Source organism: Archocentrus centrarchus, unplaced genomic scaffold (genome assembly GCF_007364275.1).
Source record: "Archocentrus centrarchus isolate MPI-CPG fArcCen1 unplaced genomic scaffold, fArcCen1 scaffold_96_ctg1, whole genome shotgun sequence".
Lineage (NCBI taxonomy): Eukaryota > Metazoa > Chordata > Actinopteri > Cichliformes > Cichlidae > Archocentrus > Archocentrus centrarchus.
Window position 1 is genome coordinate 263686 of NW_022060305.1, and position 23974 is coordinate 287659.

The 23974-nt window shown below is 45.8% G+C and overlaps 1 protein-coding gene across 1 annotated transcript; it reads right to left on the minus strand.

Moving 5' to 3' along the window:
• Positions 1-619: 619 nt before the first annotated feature.
• On the minus strand, positions 620-23406 carry LOC115778032 (protein NLRC3-like). Its single transcript, XM_030726053.1, has 6 exons — positions 23292-23406; positions 21326-23162; positions 14312-14485; positions 3832-4005; positions 2676-2849; positions 620-1842 (listed from the first exon to the last, which is right to left on the minus strand). The coding sequence occupies exons 1-6, from the start codon at positions 23404-23406 to the stop codon at positions 1830-1832; spliced, it is 2487 nt and encodes an 828-aa protein (XP_030581913.1). The 3' UTR covers positions 620-1829.
• Between the last annotated feature and the right edge of the window lie 568 nt (positions 23407-23974).

Consider the following 23974-nt stretch of genomic DNA (forward strand, 5'->3'; position numbering starts at 1 on the left):
GGTAAAAAGAGGAAGCAAAGAAATCAGTTTCATATTTCAGATTCCTCTTTTTGCCTTGATGACAGTTTGCACACTATACATTAAACTCATCATGTCTCATATTTGATCAGCTGTGGATATAAAGTGAGAAAACTTTTAGTTGTTGACTAAATGGAAGCACAGATTGAAGATGAGGGTTCTCTTCAGATGGAGAAACATTGATTTCCTCTGAGAAATCAGAGGTTCATCATCAAAGACCTGAATCTGAATCAGGTGCAGATATAAACTGAGGAAACTTGGAACTAGAAGAAAGTTGGATTGTTTGCTCAGGATTCACTTCCAATGAAAAATAATTTCTCTCTGCTCCATCATAAAAACTCTGAACTGTAAATTGTGTAATCTTTGTGTAATGTGAGGCACACGGTGCGCTAAGGGAACCCAGTGTGGTGACATCACCTCTGACAGCGTGACATCACAACTGACCGTCTGTTCTCATGTGTCAACTTTCCCGATCAGAGGTGAAGCTCGATGTCACAGCGGGAAGAAACAACAGAAGGGTGACAGCAGACAGCTGATCTCCAATGAGCTACCTGACAAACCCCCTCAGACAGGAAGTCAGCTGTGGAGAAGATGTTTGGAACCAGTGAAATCTGAATGTTCACAATGAGGTTTGTTAGAGGAAGCTGATGAGGGAGATTGTGGTTTTTGTTTCCATGTCAGGAATGTTTTTCTTCCTCAGTCTTCAGAAATGTTCAGTGGGGCTGAGGTCAGGTGACTGTGGAGGAAAGTCCATGACTGTCAGCACTCCCTGCTCTTCTTTGGTCTTCAAGGATTTCTTAAAGGGCTGAGCTGTGTTTGGGCTCAGTATCCTGCTGCATCAATCCTCTCCACAAACATTCAACATGATAGTAAGGCATGTCTCTGAAGGATGGAGTGCTGCTTCTCTTTGCTTGGACTTGAATCTCCATGTGGCTTTGACCCTCTGTGGTCTCCTTCTCTCCTGTTGCTCTCCTTACATTCACCCTTCTGTTACTGACACTTGTCTCTAAGTGGACTTCATCAGTGAACTGGACTTTTCTCCATCATCCACTGTGAAATGCTGCTCTGTCTGAGCCCACCCCGACTGTCCTGTTTCTCCTGAGAAGAGCTTTAGAGACGCTCCTCATCTTCTGAGTCTCCACAGCCTTCTTCTGACAGGACTTTTGCTGCTCGGACTCTTGTGTTCTTTATTGAGTCAAATCTGGATCTGTGATCAAGCTGCTTACTTCATCATTATTTAGAGACTTTACCCATAACTGAAGCTTCCCACCAGTTTCCCTCTAGCTCCACTTCTTTTTGCACTTCATAGTAATAATATTCTTTCATCTTTAACTCATTGTTCTGTACATTTATATGCAGATATTGGATTGTATCGCAGGTTCTCCACAAGCAGCCATGAAAGCCTCAAATCTTCTTTGAATGTTCTCCAAGCTGGACTTAATGACCTTAAACTTGTTGCACACTGAGTTTATGTTGTTCTCCAGAGTGACAGGTGAGAGCTGCAATAACTGACACATTTCCACTGTTCACTGGTCCAATATTAAGAAAGTTACAGACCTCAGCATTTGGACAAACAACCAAGTTCTATTCAAATCACATACAGACGATCTTATTAAGAAAGAAAAATATGATCAAACTTATTTTCTGTACAGAAATACAGCTAACTTTTCTTTGTCCCTTAATGGAGACACAAAGTTCATCAGAAGATCCAGAGGAACACACGGGGATGATGGAGGACTCTGGATCATCAGGACACAGCTCATCCTCTCTCAGCACACACACCGTCCTGCTCACTCTCATCAGGACAAAGATCACCACCTCCAGCTGTAGAGAGAAGAAGGAGCAGAGGTGATTAATGAGTGTTTCCAGAGACTCTCCATCAGCTGTCAGTCAGTGATGCAGCACGTCCAGCATAAAGAGCAGCAGTGGAGCAGCTGTGGAGTGTATCCAGCTTCCTCTCAACTCTCATGTTAACATGTTGTAGTGAACACGCTGAGCTGGAAGCTCACAGACCTGCAGAGACTTTTAGCATCAATTCTGTTTCCTCTGCAGATTTCACTCAAGTCCACAGTGGAAACAAACTGCTGAGAGTCCTGAACGCTTCATTACTGCACAAACACGTCACTGATGGATTTACTGCACAAGGACACACACACAAATGTGTCTCCTGGACTTTAACAGAGGTTCTAGTAACCACATGGTTACTAAATATAATGATGGTTCTCTGATATAAGAGCCAGTGATCTGCAGGCTTCAGTCAGACTGATCTCAGAGCTGTTAGAAGAAACTGATCAGCTGTTTAGTGTTGAAATGAGAGAACAAACAGTGTGAGATCAGATGTGATGAATGAGGACCACTGTCTCTATACATGTAAGGCTGTGAGCTGGAATCCAGCTTTATTTCCTGGAGACATCAACACAACAACAGCAGTCGTCTTCACATCATCTCAAACACATGATCACAACAAGCTTCTGGCTGATCTGATTGGCTGACTGTTGTGTGTCTGTCACCATTCTCCTCTCAAAGCTTCACTGAGGAAAGCAGCCACTGAGAAGGCTGCAGCTTTACAGGAAACACTGGATCTTTGCTTTCATACTAACTGTGTTTAGTACAATACTGCTGAGAGCAGCACAGACTCACTCCAACCCTCTACTGACCTCAGATCCTTCAGACTACAGTGTAGACTCTCCACAAGATCAGACAGCTTCTCCACATCTGATTCCTGCAGGTTGTTTCCACTCAGGTCCAGATATGTCAGATGGGAGCGGTTGGACATCAGAGCTGCAGCCAAAGATGAACAGCTGATCTTTGTCAAACTGCAGCATCTCAAACTGAAAAAGAATCAAAGATGCAGATAAAATCAGTGATGATGCACTCAGATGTGTTCAGATGTGAAATGTGCAGCTCAGCATTACTGTGTCCTAATCAATGAACTTTTCTCTAAAATGAGAAGAGCGACTTTGTGCTTCTGTTATTGTGGATCATCATCATGTCAGCCTTAAACACACATCATATAAATGTCAGCACAACATTTATCCATCTTTTCATGTCAGTACAGATCAATCACATGCTGCTCTGTAGGATCAATATCAATGATCAGACATTATTTGTGAAATCACATTGAAATGAACAGAAACAGAAATATTTCTGCATCAAGTAAACTTTCTCATTTTAAACTGATCTGAGTTCAGAGGATCTTCTGGACACAGATGAGACTCTTCATCAGAAATTAGAAGTATTCATTTGGTAGTAATGGTGTATGACTGCCACCTTCTGGCAGTAATGGTGCATTACATTCTACCAGCCAAAGAAAATATGTACACACATATTTTTAGACAAATATTGGCATAAAACATGGAGATTGTTTAGGACTTGATGAATATTATTGTAAAAATCTAGTCCATCCCAAGAACAGATGCTGATAAAATGGCTGTTTAGAGCCTGCCATCCTCTTTATACAGTCTATGTGTGGAGCACTTTTAAATATGTGTCATAACGGCCTTAACTGAGCATGCTCACACTGACAGCAGATATTGGTCTTATTTTCGGAAACATGAGGACACAAACATCTTTCTGCTGCTTTTTACACTTTTCTTTTTGTTCTGAGCTGGACCTGTGTGTCTGAAATAAGGCATTTATCACCATCACTGACACACTCGCCTTTCATCAAAACACACTTCATTTCAGACAAGAAAAAAAGATGAAGAAGAAAAAATTTCCACGTTGAACGGAAGTTATGTCTGAAGACAAATGAGGTTCACTTGGTAAATAAGCAGATAAGACAGAGAATAGAAACACAGTCAGTGAACTGACCTCAGAGTCTGCAGTCTACATTTTGGAGTCTTCAGAAAACCACACAGCTGCTTCACTCCTGAATCCTGCAGCTTGTTGGTATCCAGGTTCAGCTCTCTCAGATGGGAGGGGTTGGACTTCAGAGCTGAGCTCAGAGACTCACAGCTGATCTCTGACAGTCTGCAGCTCTCCAATCTGAACAAAGAATAAAACAAAGAGATCAAATCATTGATGATCAATCAGATGTGTTCAGGTTTTAAATGTGCAGCTCAACATTATTATGACCTAATCAATGAGCTGTTCTATCAATGAGGAGCATGAATTTGTCCTTCTGATACTGTGAATCATAATCATGTCAGCTTTCTACACACAGCATCCAGATGAAGTTTTTGGCTCAGTTCAGTCATGAAGATCTACCTGCTGACCTGCATTCCTGTCATTGGGCTGCTTCTCTCTTTCTTTTTTATTATACAACTAGCTCCAGACTGCTTGATGCTCAAACTCTGTTATGACACAAATGTCATTTTAACCCTCATCCTACCCACTGGGGTCCATGCAGACCTCAGTTTGTTCTTAATGATGTGAATTGCACCATTAATATGGTGGGCCAGACACTGCACATGCTCAGAAATGACACAGACATACAGACACAGACACGACATTGAGTGCTGAATCGTATGTCAACGTCGCCGACATATTGGACGTGACAAAAAATAAACATGGAGATTCTTTATTTTTCTCCCTTGGGAGAAATTTGGTTCAGTTTAATGGGAAAAAGGTTCCACTGCACAGTAAAACAGAGCAACACCACCACTAAAATACAATAAATACAATAAAAGACAACAGCATAAAATTCACATGGACAATAAAACCATAAATATAATAAAAACAATACAATTTATAAAAACTATGCAATTAGCCATAAATACTTTCCATGTTTGCTCATTGATGAGCTTAATTGATAAAGGTAAAAATGAGTGTTTATACCTGTTATTAACAGAGAGGAACCCTATACCTCCTTCCTGAATTCAACAACACACACTCTGTGTGCAGAACATGGAGCTGTCAGTTAAGATGTTGTTTGTCTGAGCAATGACTGCCTGGTCAAAGAGCTCCTGGAGGTTGAAGGGAATGTGGCCCATAATCTCACCTGCTGTTATTAAATTGTGGATTTGAATTTTGGATTTAACTATTAGATTTCCAAACCATCCAGTGAGACTGTACCGGAGACCGGACTCATCATTGCTCTATAAAAGATGAGAATTATATTTTTGCAATCGCTGGTGGATACTGGCAGACACTGTGGCAACATGTGTCCACCAGCTCAAGTCTGTTAATGTGAACACAGAGGGATTTGTATGAAGTCACTGTTTAATGGCATTATCGTGGATGCTCACAGGTTTCCGGGCACTAGCTGATCTGGGGTCCAACAGCATCTCAACAGTCTTGCAGGTGTTTATGTGAAGTTGATGTTTATCACACCAGGTCACAAACCTCTCCACAGCAGCTCTGTGGGTGGAGTCACTGCAATCCTTGGTGAGCAGACTGAGAATGACCGAGTCATTGGAAAACTTCACAATGTGCTGATTTAGCTCAGAACTCACAGTCATTTGTACACATGGTGAACAAGAATGGAGAACTGAAACACCCCTGGGGGGCGCCAGTGCTGCTTACCAATGTACCTGGAAGAGCAGAGTTGAATTTGACTTGCTGCAGCCTATTGGTGAGGACAGAGTGATACCACCTGATTAAAAAGGGGTTTACTTTCATCTGCACCAACTTTTCAAGGAGAATGTGGCTGAACTGAGTTCAAAGCTGAGCTAAAATCAACAAACATGAGTCCAGCATATTTACCTGGCTTTTCAAGCAGCTTTAAGATAAAATGCATTGTTAACATGGCATCATTTGTACTACGTTTTCTTGTGTAGGCAAACTGATACCTGTCTAGCAGTGGCCCCACATCACATCTAAGTTCATTTATCATGAGCCTCTCAGTGATTTAAACACATTTGAGGTAAGTGCGACAGGCCTGTAATCATTGTCCTCCTGAGGACATGCCTTTGTTGGAACGGCTATTATGATGGATTGTTTCCAGATTTCTGCCACAGTCTGTGTAGCAAACAGCTGAAACAGCTGGTGCTGAGCTGGAGTCAGTTCCTCTGCAAATGTCTTTAAAAGAAAAATGCTCCTCAAATAAATTAATGTTTTTTTCCTCTATGAAAAAAGACTCAGCTGTGCTATTAAAAAAAGATACAGAGCAAAACAGCAAAAGGCTGACTTATTCTTTAAAAAGAGTCTGGTGAAGTCTACTTGGCTTGAAAGTGCTTCCTCCTGTGTGTACTCCTGTACATCTAGTACTCTGTACAAAAACAACAAAACATGTAAACAGACTGAATGAACAAAATTCCATCCTTCAGTCAGCAGGGTTCTAGACAGGAAATCCACAGACATATACGCTGACATATCACAGCAACGGGCCCACCCGCTCAATGCGGCATCTGCAAGCACACAAAAAGACCCACTACTGCTATCAAGGCCACGTGACTTATGGTACAAACCACTTTCTGCTATCTAGTTGAGGTATGGCCAGGGATTCTTGGGGGTCCAGGTGATGCCAAAGCATATGAACGGACGCAGTACGAAGGCTGTATTTATCCAAAACACAGCGACAGTGGAGGATTTCAGCTTTCCAAAACTCTCCAAAAGTCGCTGACGTCACTGGGAAAAGTTGATACATTTGTCACGAGTTCCTTTTAGGAAAAAAAAAGTCTAAATCTAGCCACAAAGTTGCTAAGTTGGCAACACTGCCATGCTGTCGCTTCCTGCATGATTTACGGGTGAAGCGGTGAGGGAGAGAGGTGGGGCAGTGTGAACTTGTACAGAGATAAACTGGTAGAAAAGAAAGGTGAACTGGTGGATCTACAAGTATGAGTGTAACACGACTATATTGATATAAACTACAGTGGCTTGTAAAAGTATTCATACCCCTTGAACTTTTCCATATTTTGTCACATTACAACCACAAACATAAATATATTTCACTGGAATTCAATGTGAAAGACCAACACAAAGTGGTATACAATTGTGAAGTGGAAAGAAAATTATACATGATTCAAAACATTTTTTACAAATTAAAAACCGAAAAGTGTGGTGTGCAAAAGTATTGAGCCTGAGTCCTGAGTCCTGAGTCAATACTTTGTGGAACCACCTTTTGCTGCAATTACAGCTGCAAGTCTTTTAGGGTATGTCTCCACCAGCTTTGCACATCTAGTGACTGAAATTTTTGCCCATTCTTCTTTGCAAAACAGCTCAAGCTCAGTCAGATTAGATGGAGAGAGTTTGTGAACAGCAGTTTTCAGATCTTGCCACAAATTCTGGATTGGGTTTAGGTCTGGACTTTGACTGGGCCGTTCTAACACATGAATATGTTTGGTTTGAAACCATTCCATTGTAGCTCTGGCTTTATGTTTAGGGTCGTTGTCCTGCTGGAAGGTGAACCTCCGCCCCAGTCTCAAGTCTTTTGCAGACTCCAACAGGTTTTCTTCCAAGATTGCCCTGTATTTGGCTCCATCCATCTTCCCATCAGCTCTGACCAACTTCCCTGTCCCTGCTGAAAAGAATCAGCCCCAGAGCATGATGCTGCCACCACCATATTTGACAGTGGGGATGGTGTGTTCAGAGTGATGTGCAGTGTTAATTCTCTGCCACATACAGCATTTTGCATTTTGGCTAAAAAGTTACATTTTGGTCTCATCTTATATTGCATATGAAACTATATCGATATATATTAAAAACTAGATATATTACCCAGCCCTACTCCAACACAGGCGTTGGAGTATGAATGTGTGGATTGTGGTGTCTGTACTGCTATGTTAAATTCTATATATGCACATATGGTCTCTTTCCTTTAGGCCAGTGGTCCCCAACCTTTTTTGATCCGCAGACTGGTTTAGTTATTTCCACGGACCGGCTTTTAAGGTGTGGCGAATAAATACGTCAAAATAAATGACACGACCATAACCAAGTGTGATATTTTCTACGTATAATAATAAAAAACGTGAATCCACTTTGTATTCGTATGCAACTCTATCAGCAGCGTCCTCGTAACATCCCGCCACAACATGAATAACAGGCTCTCTGCCCACAGCGCTCCCTGGTCAGCTGTTAGAGCCATGGTAACTTTTAAACATACCTTCAAAATAAGATACACCTCAGTTGGATTCACATGGCCCAGTTTGGGGTCTAATATCGAATTTCGCTGCAATGGCTTCTGCTTCATCCCTGGATTTGCTTCTGCAAATTTTATAATCTGAAATTTTGCTCGTAAGTGCAAGTTTGTAGCTTATGCTTGCCATGATTGTCCCCGGTGAAATGAACTGATATAAACACTAAAATTATCTCCAGGTGTTGTTAGTGTGTGTAGTTGTGCATGAACGAGCCGGTGCATGGAAGTGGGCGGACAGGAGCTGAGGAGGGTTTTAGCGCTAAACTCATCCAGCTTATGCGATCACATTTAACTGGAAATTTATTACAATGGGACCAGATTTTTCATCCGAGCTGGGTGAATATCCGACGGATTTATGCGATGATTTTATTGGAATTAATGTTAGGAAAAATCAGGACCTGCAGATGCCATCCAACTAGAGCGAAAACCCGATTTGTGCGACTTCGACTTAGGCGATTTTTACTGTATAAAGCGCATGAAAAATACAACTCACCATAACGGTGAATCAGTGTGAGCCCTGAGCTTGTTTCTCTGATACTCATTTTTGCTGGCTTGTTGTTTGGCTGGGTTCCCGATTTCACATGGAGCGTGGCTGCAGAGCCGCTGTGTCAGGCGCTGGAGAGTCAGTTTGATGGCTGGATCTACCTCACTGCTATCCCCGGTGTTGATAAATAAAAATGGTAAATAGACAAGTTCTTACGTAGCGCTTTTCTACTCTTGTTGAGCACTCAAAAATTTAAAGAAGCGTTATGTAGGTCAACCAACCGATTTCGTTAGACAGGCCTGAAGCTTCTGGGTTTAATTTTAGCGGTGACGTATCATGTGAGCAGAAACGTCTTGACACGTCAAGAGGAAGTCATGGAGGGAAGTAACGGAGCGAATCCGCCCATTTTTCAAAATAAAATATAGTTTAGGCGCAGATAACAAGTAAAACGGAAATAATTTAAGTTATTTATTCTTTATGTGCGGCCCGGTACCAAATGTCCCACGGCCCGGTACCGGTCCGCGGCCCGGGGGTTGGAGACCTCTGCTTTAGGCCTTTATTGATTTGTGTAGAAGGGTAACTTGAGAGGAATGTAAAGGTTTGGCATCAGTAAAAAGGAATGCAGGAAAGGCCCTTGTAGCCTCTCTGGCCTTCCATATAAGGAACTGACCATATATCCAGCTATAGGGTTGAAGTTGTTTTCATAGCCATGTACTGTATGGAAGGTTAGGATGTGGGGGTTTCGCCAACACTATATAACCTTTGTCCTCCCATTGTTAAGTTGAGTTAGGGCGATTGGCAAGACCCTCTCCCAGGTAGCAAAAGGAAAAAGCGCCTGTTTTGACACTGTCTGTTTTTGCAATAAACTCTGTATATGCATTAAGACTTTGTCAGCGAGGATTTTTTCTCCAAGAACACATCCACTCAAGACACAGCAGGATGTTAGAGAGTAAGCACTTAGCTTAGTTTCATTGTTTGAATGGGTGAATGCAAACAAGTTATATAAGTTCTTTGAGTGCTCAGAGTAGAAAAGTGCTAGATAAGAACTAGTCCATTTACCATCACTGACACACTCGCCTTTCATCAAACACACTTCATTTCAGACAAGAAAAAAAGATGAGGATGAAGAAATTTCCATGTTGAAGGGAAGTTATGTCTGAAGACAAATGAGGTTCACTTGGTAAATAAGCAGATAAGACAGAGAATAGAAACACAGTCAGTGAACTGACCTCAGAGTCTGCAGTCTACATTCTGGACTCTCCAGAAAACCACACAGCTGCTTCACTCCTGAATCCTGCAGCTTGTTGTCACTCAGCCACAGCTCTCTCAGATGGGAGGGGTTGGACTTCAGAGCTGAGCTCAGAGACACACAGCTGATCTCTGACAGTCTGCAGCTCCACAATCTGAACAAAGAATAAAACAAAGAGATCAAATCATTGATGATCAATCAGATGTGTTCAGGTTTTAAATGTGCAGCTCAACAGTATTATGAGCTAATCAATGAGCTTTTCTATCAATGAGGAGCATGAATTTGTCCTTCTGATACTGTGAATCATAATCATGTCAGCTTTCTACACACAGCATCCAGATGAAGTTTTTGGCTCAGTTCAATCATGAAGATCTACCTGCTGACCTGCATTCCTGTCATTGGGCTGCTTCTCTCTTCTTTCCATGATTTCCTCTTTCCCACACCGTCAAACTCAATTCTGTCCTCATCAGCTGTTCCAATAATCTTACCCGCCTTTGTGAGCGCATCACTTCCTGTTTCCTGTCCTTTCAAAATCAGAGCCATTCTGTCATTCTGCCTTTCACACTCATTTGTGCAACAGCCGTCCTCAGAGAGCCTCATCCAAGCAGGGCCGGATCTAGACTGCTATGTTTGGGTGGGCAGCTAAAAATTATTGGTGGGCGACTTTGTTGAGATGAACACTGGAGGTTTGAGTTCAGACATTAGAAACTGTATTCATAGTTTCTGTGCTGCTTTTTCCTCCGGCTGAACAAAGGGACATTTTTAGCTTTTGGTGGGCTCAGTTCACTCTGACCCACTGCTCCAACCTGCTGAGCAACCACGTCTCCATCTGCTCCAACGCCACCATCAACACGGAGACTCCAGAGGTGGCATTACGAAGCAGGATTCCCTCCTATCCAGGTAACTTCAGGGTTGACCCTGGGTTTTCTACACTATGAAGGTGGCTCACTTCTTACAGAGGTTTATTGCCATGGTAACATATGCTGTGAACCTAATTTGCTCCACAGCAGGTTACTGACCAATCAGCTCTCTGGAAAATAGCACCACCATTCCTGAAAGCTGTCTCAGAGCTCTGTGTGCAGACAGTAGGAGGGTCTAAAGTCTTTGTGTTTCTCTGATGAGCATCAGTAGATTCTTAGATGAAACTTTGTTCATTGAGTATTTGCTGTTGGCTGCAAGCAGTTTGATTGTTTTATAAGCAATAATTGTCTCTGGAGCTTGAAAAAGGCGACTGGACTTCTTTTTGTTTCTTGAAGACGTTTCACCTCTCATCCGAAAGGCTTCTTCAGTTCTCAACCAAATGGTGGAGAGACCCAGGTATTTAAACCCCTGTGGGCGTAGTCCCCTGGAGGTGGTTATGACCCTCTATTGATCATGTGCTTGAACACATGTGCCCAGGTGTGAAGGGGGCGTGGGTCATATTTAATCAGTGGTTTCAGTTGAAACCAACTTAGGACTCCGCTCCATTGTTTCCTGTGGCCTATTGAGGTCACTGGAACAAAGGTGTGAATGGGGGTTGAGACGTCTGGGAAGGGAGCTCAGGACAGCACTGTAAGCGGGGGAAAGTTGGTGACGTAATCCACCTCCTCTGTTCAATGATGGTTGTTCACAGTGGACATAGATGGCTTCTTTCACTCCTCTTTCAAACCATCTGTTTTCCCGTCCAAAAAGTGGACATTGGCATCCTCAAAAGAGTGCCCTTTTTCCTTCAGATGCAGATGTACTGCTGAATCTTGTCCTGTCGAGGTGGCTCTTCTATGTTGTGCCATTCGTTTGTGAAGAGGCTGTTTGGTTTCACCAATGTAGAGGTCCGAGCACTCTTCACTGCACTGAACAGCATACACTACATCGCTGATCTTGTGTTTGGCGGGTTTGTCCTTGGGATGAACCAGTTTTTGTCTTAGGGTGTGACTTGGTTTGAAGTATACTGAGATGTCATGCTTGGAGAAAATTCTTCTGAGTTTCTCTGACAAGCCTGACACATATGGGATGACAATGTTGTTCCTCATGTCCTTCCCATTCTCTGTAGTTTGTGTTTGGCCTTCATTCCTGTGCATCTTAGCTGATTTGATGAAGGCCCAGTTGGGGTAACATCATTCATCAAATCATCTAAGATGCACAGGAATGAAGGCCAAACACAAACTACAGAGAATGGGAAGGACAAGAGGAACAACATTGTCATCCCATATGTGTCAGGCTTGTCAGAGAAACTCAGAAGAATTTTCTCCAAGCATGACATCTCAGTATACTTCAAACCAAGTCACACCCTAAGACAAAAACTGGTTCATCCCAAGGACAAACCCGCCAAACACAAGATCAGCGATGTAGTGTATGCTGTTCAGTGCAGTGAAGAGTGCTCGGACCTCTACATTGGTGAAACCAAACAGCCTCTTCACAAACGAATGGCACAACATAGAAGAGCCACCTCGACAGGACAAGATTCAGCAGTACATCTCCATCTGAAGGAAAAAGGGCACTCTTTTGAGGATGCCAATGTCCACATTTTGGACAGGGAAAACAGATGGTTTGAAAGAGGAGTGAAAGAAGCCATCTATGTCCACTGTGAACAACCATCATTGAACAGAGGAGGTGGATTACGTCACCAACTTTCCCCCGCTTACAGTGCTGTCCTGAGCTCCCTTCCCAGACGTCTCAACCCCCATTCACACCTTTGTTCCAGTGACCTCAATAGGCCACAGGAAACAATGGAGCGGAGTCCTAAGTTGGTTTCAACTGAAACCACTGATTAAATATGACCCACGCCCCCTTCACACCTGGGCACATGTGTTCAAGCACATGATCAATAGAGGGTCATAACCACCTCCAGGGGACTACGCCCACAGGGGTTTAAATACCTGGGTCTCTCCACCATTTGGTTGAGAACTGAAGAAGCCTTTCGGATGAGAGGTGAAACGTCTTCAAGAAACAAAAAGAAGTCCAGTCGCCTTTTTCAAGCTCCAGAGACTACTATGACCTGGATAACTGAGAATCTACACAGACATAAGCAATAATTAATGATCCTAAAACAGGACACCTACACTGTATTTGCTTACCTCTGATCAGCTTTGCATGTAGTCCAAGCCTACATTTGAATTCTGGTTTTATTTTCTCAGACCGTTAAACACTACAGAGGCTGCAGCTGAAGAATCAAAACTAAAATCAGATTTGAAACTTTGATGAAATAATTATAATCCATCAGATTCTCCCATGTCTCAGTGATAGAGTTGTGATATTGATGAGTCTGTTAACGCTTTCTTTCCTGTCTTCATTTAGCTTCATCTTCAATAATAAAGCAGGTCTTTTCCAGACTTACTGGACAAAGTGTTTAAAGTGCACACTTTTAATATTATGTTACTCTGCAGAGCTTTTCCTCTCACACACACTCAAAGCACTGCTTTGTCTGCAGTAGCTGTGTTGCTTTCTGTCGTACTGTGTGTGTAACGTCTTCATATTTTTCCCATAGTAGAGCATCATCTTCCACACAGGGGAAACCCTGGGTTAACTTAGCCAGCTGATCACCAACTTGGTGTGACTGCTTATCCTGATTACCAATGTTAGGATCAGTGAATCCAGATATCAGAGAGATATCCTGGGTATGTTGAAGTGGCTTCATAGTCCAGGCCTCAGGGGTCCTGTCCTCCTTTCTGCACTCACAAACACACACTACATTTAATATTCTCTGTCTGCAAGGCTGCGAGCTGCTGTGAGTTTTCAATCTTTCAAAAATGCTTTCCACAGGTTTGTGAGGTCGGGAATGCATTTAGTGTTTGTTAGCTTTAAGGACAAATTCATTGTGTTTTTGTGAGCAGCTCTGGGTGTGGACAAATGTGCAACTGTTCACAATGAAACTATCAAATGTGAGAAAAGAGACATTTTACAGGGTTTGGTAGAGGCTGCAGCTGATTCAGTCCTTTAGACTGAAGTGTGAGTGCTGCTCAGATGGAGTCTAAGCCCTCAGCAGTACTCGGGCCGCTCCTTTAGAAAGCTGCTGCTGCTTCAGAAGCTCCACAGAGAATCATTCTCCTCTCTTTAACAACGGGGCTGCTGGCCTCCTGCTGCTGAGGCTTCATACATCACACCTGATTCTGCTGTCATCCTCTCACTTCAACAGGTACACTGAGGTAAGTACAGCATATAGTTCTACTTAGAGTTCAGCATACAGCTCTATGAGGTCAGTACTCACTGGAGTCTAACAGCCAACATAGTTTGATTACACAGGCTCGTATTACTGCAGTAAGTTTAGGTTTTACTCCTGACTCTTTTCTCCTTATTGAAATGAGGCTTCACTCTGAATAATTCCCAACATGTAAATGAAAATAAGACGTGGTCAGAGCTGAGATCAGATGAATTAATGGTTATGGTTTTGATCTGTTTTTATTAAAGAACAAGATATGATCGTGTTAATCAGCGCACGTGTCTCTGCTCTGTAGTTTAAGCTCTTTGTGATCCTTTTTCTATCAGCTCAGAACATTTGTTGTAACCTAAAAACTCTGTATCTCCATTTTTCATAACCCTGTTAATCAGCAACAGTCAGTGAACTCACATCAGAGTCTCCAGTTTACAGTTTGGACTCTTTAATCCAGCAGACAACAGCTTCACTCCTGAACCCTGCAGGTTGTTATTAAACAGCCACAGCTCTCTCAGATGGGAGGGGTTGGAGTTCAGAGCTGAAGCTACAACTTCACAGTGAGTCTCTGAGAGTCCACAGTTAAAAAGTCTGAAACACAAGAAAAGCAACTTAAAGTGATTTAGAAACAGAACACAGAGAACAACCAAAGACAGGAAAACATGACAGACTTTTTAATAATAATAATAATAATAATGATCATGGTCCTCCAGCATGACCTATCTCACACAGAGTGTAGCAGCTCATTTGCTGTTCTTAGAATAAAATTACAAAATTGAGATAAAATGCCATAAACAATATCAAATTAAAGAGGAAAGAAGACCCACTTTGCTATATGATAAAAGTCATTTACCTCAGCTGGAAACTTTTTTTGGTACCAGTTTTAAGCCTAATCTGAAAAACAGAGACGGTGTCTGTCTCCTGAATCCAAGCTGGGAGCTGGTTCCACAGAAGAGGGGCCTGAAAGCTGAAGGCTCTGCCTCCCATTCTACTCTTAAGTATCTGAGGAACCACAAGTAAGCCAGCAGTCTAAGAGCGAAGGTGTCATGGAACGGCTGTGTGGCAGGCAGGAAATGGACCCCAATGCAGACGAGGTAAGATGAACGTGAAGTCTTTATTTGGGTGAATGCAGAACGGAAACAGGAAGATAACCAGAAATGAAATCCAAGACTACAGGGAACTACAGAGAAACGCAGAAGGGACACAGCAGGGGATCGAATGACGAAGACACAACAACAGGCAGCGAACACACGGGACTTAAATACACAAGGATAACAAAAGAAAACACAGGAGTCCAAACACGGCTCAAGAACAGTCCAGGGGCCACCCAGGGAAGTAACAGACCTAAACAAAACAAAACAAAACCACAGGGTGGAACCAAAAATCAGCGGCACAAAGCCGAAAAAAAAAAAAACAGTCCAAGCGCAAAACTGGCGAAGAGGCAAAACAGTTCAAACAGATCAGGAGAAGAACATAAAGAGGCTGAAGCAGTCCTGGGGGGGATCAATTTCCAGAGAACCGAAAACAAAAACACAGGGAACCCCCGCTTTGGGGATTGTTTAGGTGTGTATAGTGGTAGTGAGGATGATGGTGACAAGTGCTCTGACCAGGAAACTTGGGGCACTACTGCAGCTGACAGGAGAGACCGGGGCTGAGACAGGGACGCTGCTTAGGCTCACACTAGGATCGCTGACTGAAGCTGAGGGACTGCTGCAGCTAGCTGGGGCTCTGACTGGGAGGCTGTTGCAGCTAGCTGGGGCTCTGACTGGGAGGCTGCTACAGCTAGCTGGGGCTCTGACTGGGAAACTAGGGGCACCACTGCAGTCGACAGGAGAGACTGGTGCTGAAACAGGGAAGTAGTTGCGGCTGACACTAGGGGCTCTGTCAGAGGGGAAGCTAGGGCAGCCAACACTGAGGGAGCTGACTGAGGCCGAAGGGGAGCTGACTAAGGCAGAGGGGACACTGACACTGGGGTGACTAAGGGGACCGAACCTATTGAGGGCGCAGGGACCGAGGATGAGCTAGGGAGAGCTGTCACTGGGGAAGCCGAGACAGGGAGAGCCGACACTGGGGAAGCCAAGACAGGGAGAGCTGACACTGGGGAAGGTAAGGGGAACGAAGACACTGAAGGCACTGAAACTGATGGGACTGACCCTGACGAAGCTGGAATTGAGGGACCTGAAGTTACCGAAGACACTGACAGAACAGAAACTAAATGCGCTGAAGGTAACGCTGAGGGTGTTGACTGGGACTGGGAAAGAGCGGGAGCTACACCTGACTGCAGTGAATGTGAAAGAGTGGGAGCTACACCGGACTGCAGTGACTGGGAAGGAGCCGGAGTTACAGCTGACTGCAGTGACTGGGAAGGAGCCGGAGTTACAGCTGACTGCAGTGACTGGGAAGAAGCCGGAGTTACAGCTGACTGCAGTGACTGGGAAAGAGCGGGAGCTACAGTACAGCAGACTGCAGTGGAGTTTGCATGTTCTCCCCGTGTCTGTGTGGGTTTCCTCCGGGTACTCTGGTTTCCTCCCACAGTCCAAAGACATGCACTTACTGGGGTTTGATTAATTGGCTACTCTAAATTGCCCATAGGTGTGAATGAGAGCATGAAGTTGTGTGTGGATGTTGTCTGTCTCTCTGTGTTGGCCCTACGACAGGCTGGCGACCTGTACAGGGTGCACCCGGCCTCTCGCCCTATGTCAGCTGGGATAGCCCAGCTGACATAGGGCTGGGATAGCCCAGCTGACATAGGGCATTTTTAATAAATACATGCTTTTTACTTACTCCTTGGTTGCCTCCCACTTTTGTTGTTGTTTTTTTGTTGTTTTTAAGCTGCCCTCTGCCTGCTTTGAATGAACCGCCCCCTCTTCCACGTAACAAATGGCGTTGTCAGCAGGATCAGTTTCGAGAGCAGCTGGGGGTAGCCAAGGAGGTTAGCTAAGATTGTAGTATCTGTGTTCCTGGTGCTAACCCTGCATTTAGATTAAATGCTCTGTTGGAAAGACTTAAAGATGAAGATGATGGAATGTAATGGTTGCTGTTTTACCAGTTGAAGTCTGTGAGAAAGGGATGTGTGGGGAAGAGTTTCATTTGGCACAGATGTATTTAGGTAATGTCCAATCATGGGGACGTCATCAAAGGAGCTGAGCCTCAGGGAGTGTTTGGTTTAGGATCTTGGGTTGCTGCTGGGCAGCAGTGCTTGAAGAGAAGCATGGAGCCCAGGCTATGCCTGGTGAGACGCCAGCAGTCCTTGACTGTGAGTAGCCGGTGACGTGAGGATCCCTTATGCTAGCTATTAGACATGAAATCAGGTGATGAACAGGTTACCTAAATGTGGAAATGAGACTATATCACACACCTTTTACTTTAACGTTCTCCCAGGATCAGAAAATTGCTGAGACCAGACTGTAATTGATGCCCTATCTGACACTCAGTGGTGAGTCTGGCAGGGACTGCGAAGATTTTAGTGTGGGGGGATGTGACTCATGTGACTCATAAGGGTCAGAAGACCCTTATGAGTGAAAAAACAAGGGAACAGTTTACCCTGCCCGGGATAGGGTTACCGGGGCCCCACCCTGGAGCCAGGCCTGGGGAGGGAGCTCGAGGGAGAGCGTCTGGTGGCCAGGCATTAGCCCGTGGTGCTTGGCCGGGCGCAGCCCGAAGAGGTTACATGGGCCCACCCTCCTGCAGGCCCACCACCCGCAGGAGGTGTCGTAGGGGTCGGGTGCAGTGTGTGTCGGGCGGTGGCCGAGGGCGGAGGCCCTGGCGGACCGATCCCCGGCTATCGAAACTGGCTATTGGGACATGGAATGTCACCTCTCTGGTGGGGAAGGAGCCTGAGCTAGTGCGTGAGGTTGAGAGATACCAGCTAGATATAGTTGGGCTCGCCTCAACGCATGGCCTGGGCTCTGGAACCAGTCTCCTGGAGAAGGGCTGGACTCTGTTCCAGTCTGGAGTTGCCCTCGGTGAGAGGTGGCGAGCTGGGGTGGGTATTCTTGTATCCCCCCGGCTTGCTGCCTGTACGTCGGAGTTTTCACCGGTGGACGAGAGGGTAGTTTCCCTGCGCCTTCGGGCTGGGGAACGGGTCCTGACTGTTGTTTGCGCTTATGCGCCGAATGACAGTTCAGGGTACCCACCGTTTTTGGAGTTGCTGGGTGGGGTGCTGGAAAGTGCTCCATCTGGTGACTCCATAGTCTTGCTGGGAGACTTCAACGCTCACGTGGGCAATGACAGTGAGACCTGGAGGGGCGTGATTGGGAGGAACGGCCTGCCCGATCTGAACCCGAATGGTGTTTTGTTATTGGACTTCTGTGCAAACCACAGTTTGTCCATAACAAACACCGTGTTCGAACACAAGGATGTCCATAAGTGCACATGGCACCAGGACACCCTAGGTCGCAGGTCGATGATCGATTTTGTAATCGTATCATCAGATCTGCGGCCGTATGTTCTGGACACTCGGGTGAAGAGAGGAGCTGAGCTGTCAACTGATCACCACCTGGTGGTGAGTTGGATCAGGTGGCGGGGGAAGATGCTGGACAGACCTGGCACACCTAAACGTATTGTGAGGGTGCGCTGGGAACGCCTGGCAGAAGCCCCAGTCCGGGAGATCTTCAACTCCCACCTCCGGCAGAACTTCGACAGCATTCCGAGGGAGGCTGAGGACATTGAGTCCGAATGGACCATGTTCCGCACCTCCATTGTTGAGGCTGCTGCTCAGAGCTGTGGCTGCAAGGTGGTTGGTGCCTGTCGTGGTGGTAACCCCCGAACCAGATGGTGGTCACCGGAGGTGAAGGGAGCCATCAAGCTGAAGAAAGAGTCTTATCGGGCTTGGTTAGCCTGTGGGACTCCGGAGGCAGCTGACAGGTATCGACAGGCCAAGCAGAATGCAGCTCGGGTAGTGGCCAAAGCAAAAACTCGAGTGTGGGAGGAGTTCGGTGAGGCTATGGAAAAAGACTTTCGGACGGCATCGAAGCAATTCTGGCAAACCGTCAGGCGACTCAGGAGGGGAAAGCAGTGCTTCACTCACACTGTTTATAGTGCGGGGGGGGTGCTGCTGACTTCAACTGAGGCTATAGTCGGACGGTGGAAGGAATACTTCGAGGACCTTCTGAATCCCACTGACACGCCTTCTGTAGTGGAAGCAGAGTCTGGGGATGAGGGGGATGACTTGACCATCACTGGGGGTGAGGTCACTGAGGTAGTTAAACAACTCCTTGGTGGCAGAGCCCCTGGGGTGGACGAGATTCGCCCTGAGTTCCTGAAGGCTCTGGATGTTGTAGGACTGTCTTGGTTGACACGCCTCTGCAACATCGCGTGGAGATCTGGGGCAGTGCCATTGGATTGGCAGACCGGGGTGGTGGTCCCCATCTTTAAGAAGGGAGACCGGAGGGTGTGCTCCAACTTTCGGGGTATCACACTACTCAGCCTCCCCGGTAAGGTCTATGCCAGGGTGCTGGAAAGGAGGGTGCGTCCGTTAGTCGAACCTCGGATTCAGGAGGAACAATGCGGTTTTCGTCCTGGTCGTGGAACGCTGGACCAGCTCTTTATCCTCTCAAGGATATTCGAGTGTGCGTGGGAGTTTGCCCAACCAGTCTACATGTGCTTTGTGGACTTGGAGAAGGCATTCGACCGTGTTCCTCGGGGTGTTCTTTGGGAGGTTCTGCGGGAGTATGGGGTGTCTGGCCCATTGTTGCGGGCCATTCAGTCCTTGTACAACCACAGTGAGAGCTTGGTCCGTATAGCCGGTAATAAGTCGGATTTGTTTCCTGTGGGTGTTGGACTCCGTCAGGGCTGCCCTTTGTCACCGATTCTGTTCATAATTTTTATGGACAGAATTTCTAGGCGTAGCCAGGTGGCGGAAGGCTTCTTCCTTGGTGGCCTCAGAGTCTCATCTCTGCTTTTTGCAGATGATGCGGTTCTGTTGGCTTCATCAGGGGGGGGCCTCCAGCTCGCAGTGGAACGGTTCGCAGCCGAGTGTGAAGCGGCTGGCATGAGAATCAGCACCTCTAAGTCTGAGGCCATGGTCCTCAGCCGGAAAAGGGTGGAGTGCCATCTCCGGCTCAGGAACGAGTTCTTGCCTCAAGTGGAGGAGTTTAAGTATCTCGGGGTCTTGTTCACGAGTGATGGGAGAAGGGAGCGGGAGATCGACAGGCGGATCGGGGCTGCTTCTGCAGTGATGCGGACGCTGCACCGGTCCGTCGTGGTGAAGAGGGAGCTTAGCGTAAAAGCGAGGCTCTCGATTTACCGGTCGATCTACGTTCCTACCCTCACCTATGGTCACGAGCTTTGGGTAGTGACCGAAAGAATAAGATCGCGAATACAAGCGGCAGAAATGAGTTTCCTTCGAAGGGTGGCTGGCCTTTCCCTTAGAGATAAGGTGAGGAGTGCGGCCATCCGGGAGGGGCTCAGAGTAGAGCCGCTGCTCCTCCACATCGAAAGGAGCCAGTTGAGGTGGCTCGGGCATCTGATTAGGATGCCTCCTGGCCGCCTCCTGGGTGAGGTGTTCCGGGCATGTCCCACCGGGAAGAGGCCCCGTGGTAGACCCAGGACACGCTGGAGAGATTATGTATCTCGGCTGGCCTGGGAACGCCTTGGGGTCCCTCCGGATGAGCTGGAGGAGGTGGCTGGGGAGAGGGAAGCCTGGGCTTCTCTGCTTAGGCTTCTGCCCCCGCGACACGGCCCCGGATAAGCGGAAGAAAATGGATGGATGGATGGAAGGGATGTGATGTGGCAGAAGTCATTTTACTGTTTTGTGTTTTATTGGGTTTTTTAATACTTTCATGTTTTTAAACATATTTATTGCATGCTTTTATTGTTGGGTTTTGACTTCCTGCCACATCAATTAGGGGAATGGGCACCACCTGCTGGGGCACCTTGATAATGGAGGAGCAGCAGAGGGATGAGCAAGCAGAGGAAGCAGCAAGACGGTGCTGCAGCGAGGACACAGAGAAATGGAGAGAAACCATAAAAGCATGGACTGAGGGAATGGAGTGGACCCAAGAGAAAGAGGAGAACCAGCAGAGCTGATACACCGGTGGCCATGGGAGAAAACAACAAGGGACTTCATAATGTGGTGAAGGAAAAAGAGAACTGTGTTGCAATGGCCATGGGGAAGTAAAAAAACTGAAATGCGAATGGGATAATTTGCTGGATTCCAAGCTTGCCCTGTTTTAATTTGATTTATGTTTTTAATAAATGGCATGCTATTTTACTTACTCCTTAGTTTCCTCCCACTTTTTTTTTTAAGCTGCCCTCTTCCTGATTTAAATGAACCGCCGCCTATTCCATGTAACAATAATACAAGTATGATGCTATTTTTACAACAAACACCTGGAACACTGTTTAAGAATGATGAGAATGTCACAGTGTGAATATTTAAAGAACTACTAATCTGCACTAACTGATAATGTTAATCACATCTGGACTCACTCAGCCTTCCTGCAGTTCCTCACAGCTGGGATCAGTCTCTGTCGTCCCTCCTCGGATGTGTTGTACTCCTGCAGGTCCAACTTATCCAGAACCTCCTCTGACATCTGCAGCATGTAGGCCAGAGCTGAGCACTGGAACACAGAGAGCTCCTTCTTTGATCTGTTCTTTGACTTCAGGAACTCTTGGATCTCCTGATGTACTGAGAGGTCCTTCATCTCCATCAGACAGTGGAAGATGTTGATGCTTCTGTCAGGAGAGATTTGATCACTGTTCATCTCCTTCAGGTTGTTGATGGCTCTCTGGATGATTTCTGGACTGTTCTCTGTCTGACCCAGCAGACCTCCTAAGAGTCTCTGGTTGGACTCCACAGAGAGGCCATGAAGGAAGCGAACAAACAGGTCCAGGTGACCGTTTTTACTTTTCAAGGATTTCTCCATGACTCTGCTCAAAAAGACATCCAGAGATTGGACATTTCTCTGATCAGTGGTCCCAAAAAATACAGAAATATTCTCAGTCAAAGACTTTGATTTTAGAAAGGCCTTCAGCACCTTTGTCTTCCTGTTGGTGAAACAGTGGAACATGTAGACTGCAGCCAGAAACTCCTGAATGCTCAGATGAACAAAGCAGTAGACTGGTTTCTGGAAGATCACACACTCTCTTTTGAAAATCTCTGTACAAACTCCTGAGTACACCGAGGCCTCTGTCACATCCAGCCCACACTGCTCCAGGTCTTCTTGATAAAACATGATGTTTCCTTTCTCCAGATGTTCAAACGCCAGCCTCCCCAGCTTCAGAAGAACTTCCCTGTCAGCCTCCATCAGCTCCTGTGGACTCGCCTCATGTCCCTCGTGGTACTTGTTCTTCTTCCTCTTTGTCTGAACCAGCAGGAAGTGTGAGTACATGTCAGTCAGGGTCTTGGGCAGCTCTCCTCTCTGCTCTGTAGTCAACATGTGCTCCAGAACTGTAGCAGTGATCCAGCAGAAGACTGGGATTCTACACATGATGTGGAGGCTCCTGGATGTCTTCATGTGAGAGATGATTCTGCTGGACAGCTCTTCATCACTGAACCTCCTCCTGAAGTACTCCTCCTTCTGGGCATCAGTGAAGCCTTGTACTTCAGTGAACCTGTGGACATGATTAGGAGGGATCTGATTGGCTGCTGCAGGTCGGGAAGTTATCCAGATGAGAGCCGAGGGAAGCAGATTACCCTCGATGAGGTTTGTCAGCAGCACATTGACTGATGACTTCTGTGTGACATCAGACACGAGCTTCATGTTGGTGAAATCCAGTGAAAGTCTGCTTTCATCCAGGCCGTCAAAGATGAACAGAAGTTTACAGACAGCGAGCTTCTCTGCTGGGACCTTCTGTAATGTTGGATGGAAAACATGGAGCAGCTCCAGAAGACTGTACTGCTGATATGGGATCAGGTTCAGCTCCCTGAATGAAAGCAGAATCACCACACTGACATGTTGGTTCTCCAAGCCCTCTGCCCAGTCCAGACTGAACTTCTGCACTGAGAAGGTTTTTCCAACACCAGCAACGCCGTTGGTCAGAACCACTCTGATGGGTCTCTGTTGGTCAGGTGAGGCTTTAAAGATGTCGTGGCACCTGATTGGAGTGTCATGGAGGGTCTTCTTCTTGGAAGCTGTCTCCAGCTGCCTCACCTCATGTTGGGTATGAACCTCTTCACTCTGTCCCTCTGTGATGTAGAGCTCAGTGTAGATCCTGTTCAGGAGGGTTCTACTTCCTGGTTCATCACTTCCTTCAGTCACACATTCACATCTCCTCCTCAGACTGATCTTATGTTCCTCTAAAACCTCCTGCAGACCAGGATCTGCTAAACAACCAGAAAAACAATGAAAGCAAAGAGAAAGAAAACTCTTTAATATCTGAACATCACAACAAGAAGTCCAGTTTTCAGAAATGACTCCATCAGCAGACAGATGTTCAGTCTTACTTTGTACACAGCTGCTCTGACTGGCTGTCTGCAGTCCAGCTCTGGTTCTGGATCTTTCTCCACACTGGGGTCCAGGTTCATTACTGAAGAATGGAGGATGACCTTTAGACTCTTCACTCTTCATAGACAGACAGCTGGATACTGAAGACTCTGCTGTGTGTCTGTGCAGCTGACCTCTGGAAACACAATCACAGAATAAAATCATAGCTGCTCTTTTACATGTTCATGTTGTTGGGCACTGAGCTGCTTTCCTGGCAGGAAAAAGGCTGTGAATCTTTTCCTGCTTCTAACAGCTGGTGTTTTTCTCCCAAATCCTGATGGTAGCTGTGAAAGAACTGATGTGTTTGAAGTGGAAATGTTGGAGTGAAGCACTGAGAGAACAGATTACACAGCCCCTCCCTGCCCTGTGAGCAAATCTCTCATTGACAATAGTTTGAATACAGGGGTTGGACAATGAAACTGAAACACCTGGTTTTAGACCACAACATCCCTTTCAGACAGCTTCCTCTTGCGTCCACAGTTAATCCTGTTGGATGTGGTTCGTCCTTCTTGGTGGTATGCTGACAGTGGCTCTGGATACATCACAGAGACTTGGTGTCTTGGTCACAGATGCGCCAGCAAGACGTGCACCAACAATCTGTCCTCATTTGAACTCTGGTATGTCAACCATAATGTTGTGTGCATTACAATAT

What these genes read in the sequence shown, in the direction of transcription:
- LOC115778032 (XM_030726053.1), bottom strand. Translation starts at nt 23,406, where the DNA reads ATGAAGAGTGAAGAGTCTAAAGGTCATCCTCCATTCTTCAGTAATGAA. An exon ending in GACAGCCAGTCAGAGCAGCT is followed by an intron (nt 23,163 to 23,291) that starts GTGTACAAAGTA and finishes CTGGTTGTTTAG; the next exon opens with CAGATCCTGGTCTGCAGGAG. An exon ending in TGTAAACTGGAGACTCTGAT is followed by an intron (nt 4,006 to 14,311) that starts GTGAGTTCACTG and finishes TTCTTTGTTCAG; the next exon opens with ATTGGAGAGCTGCAGACTGT.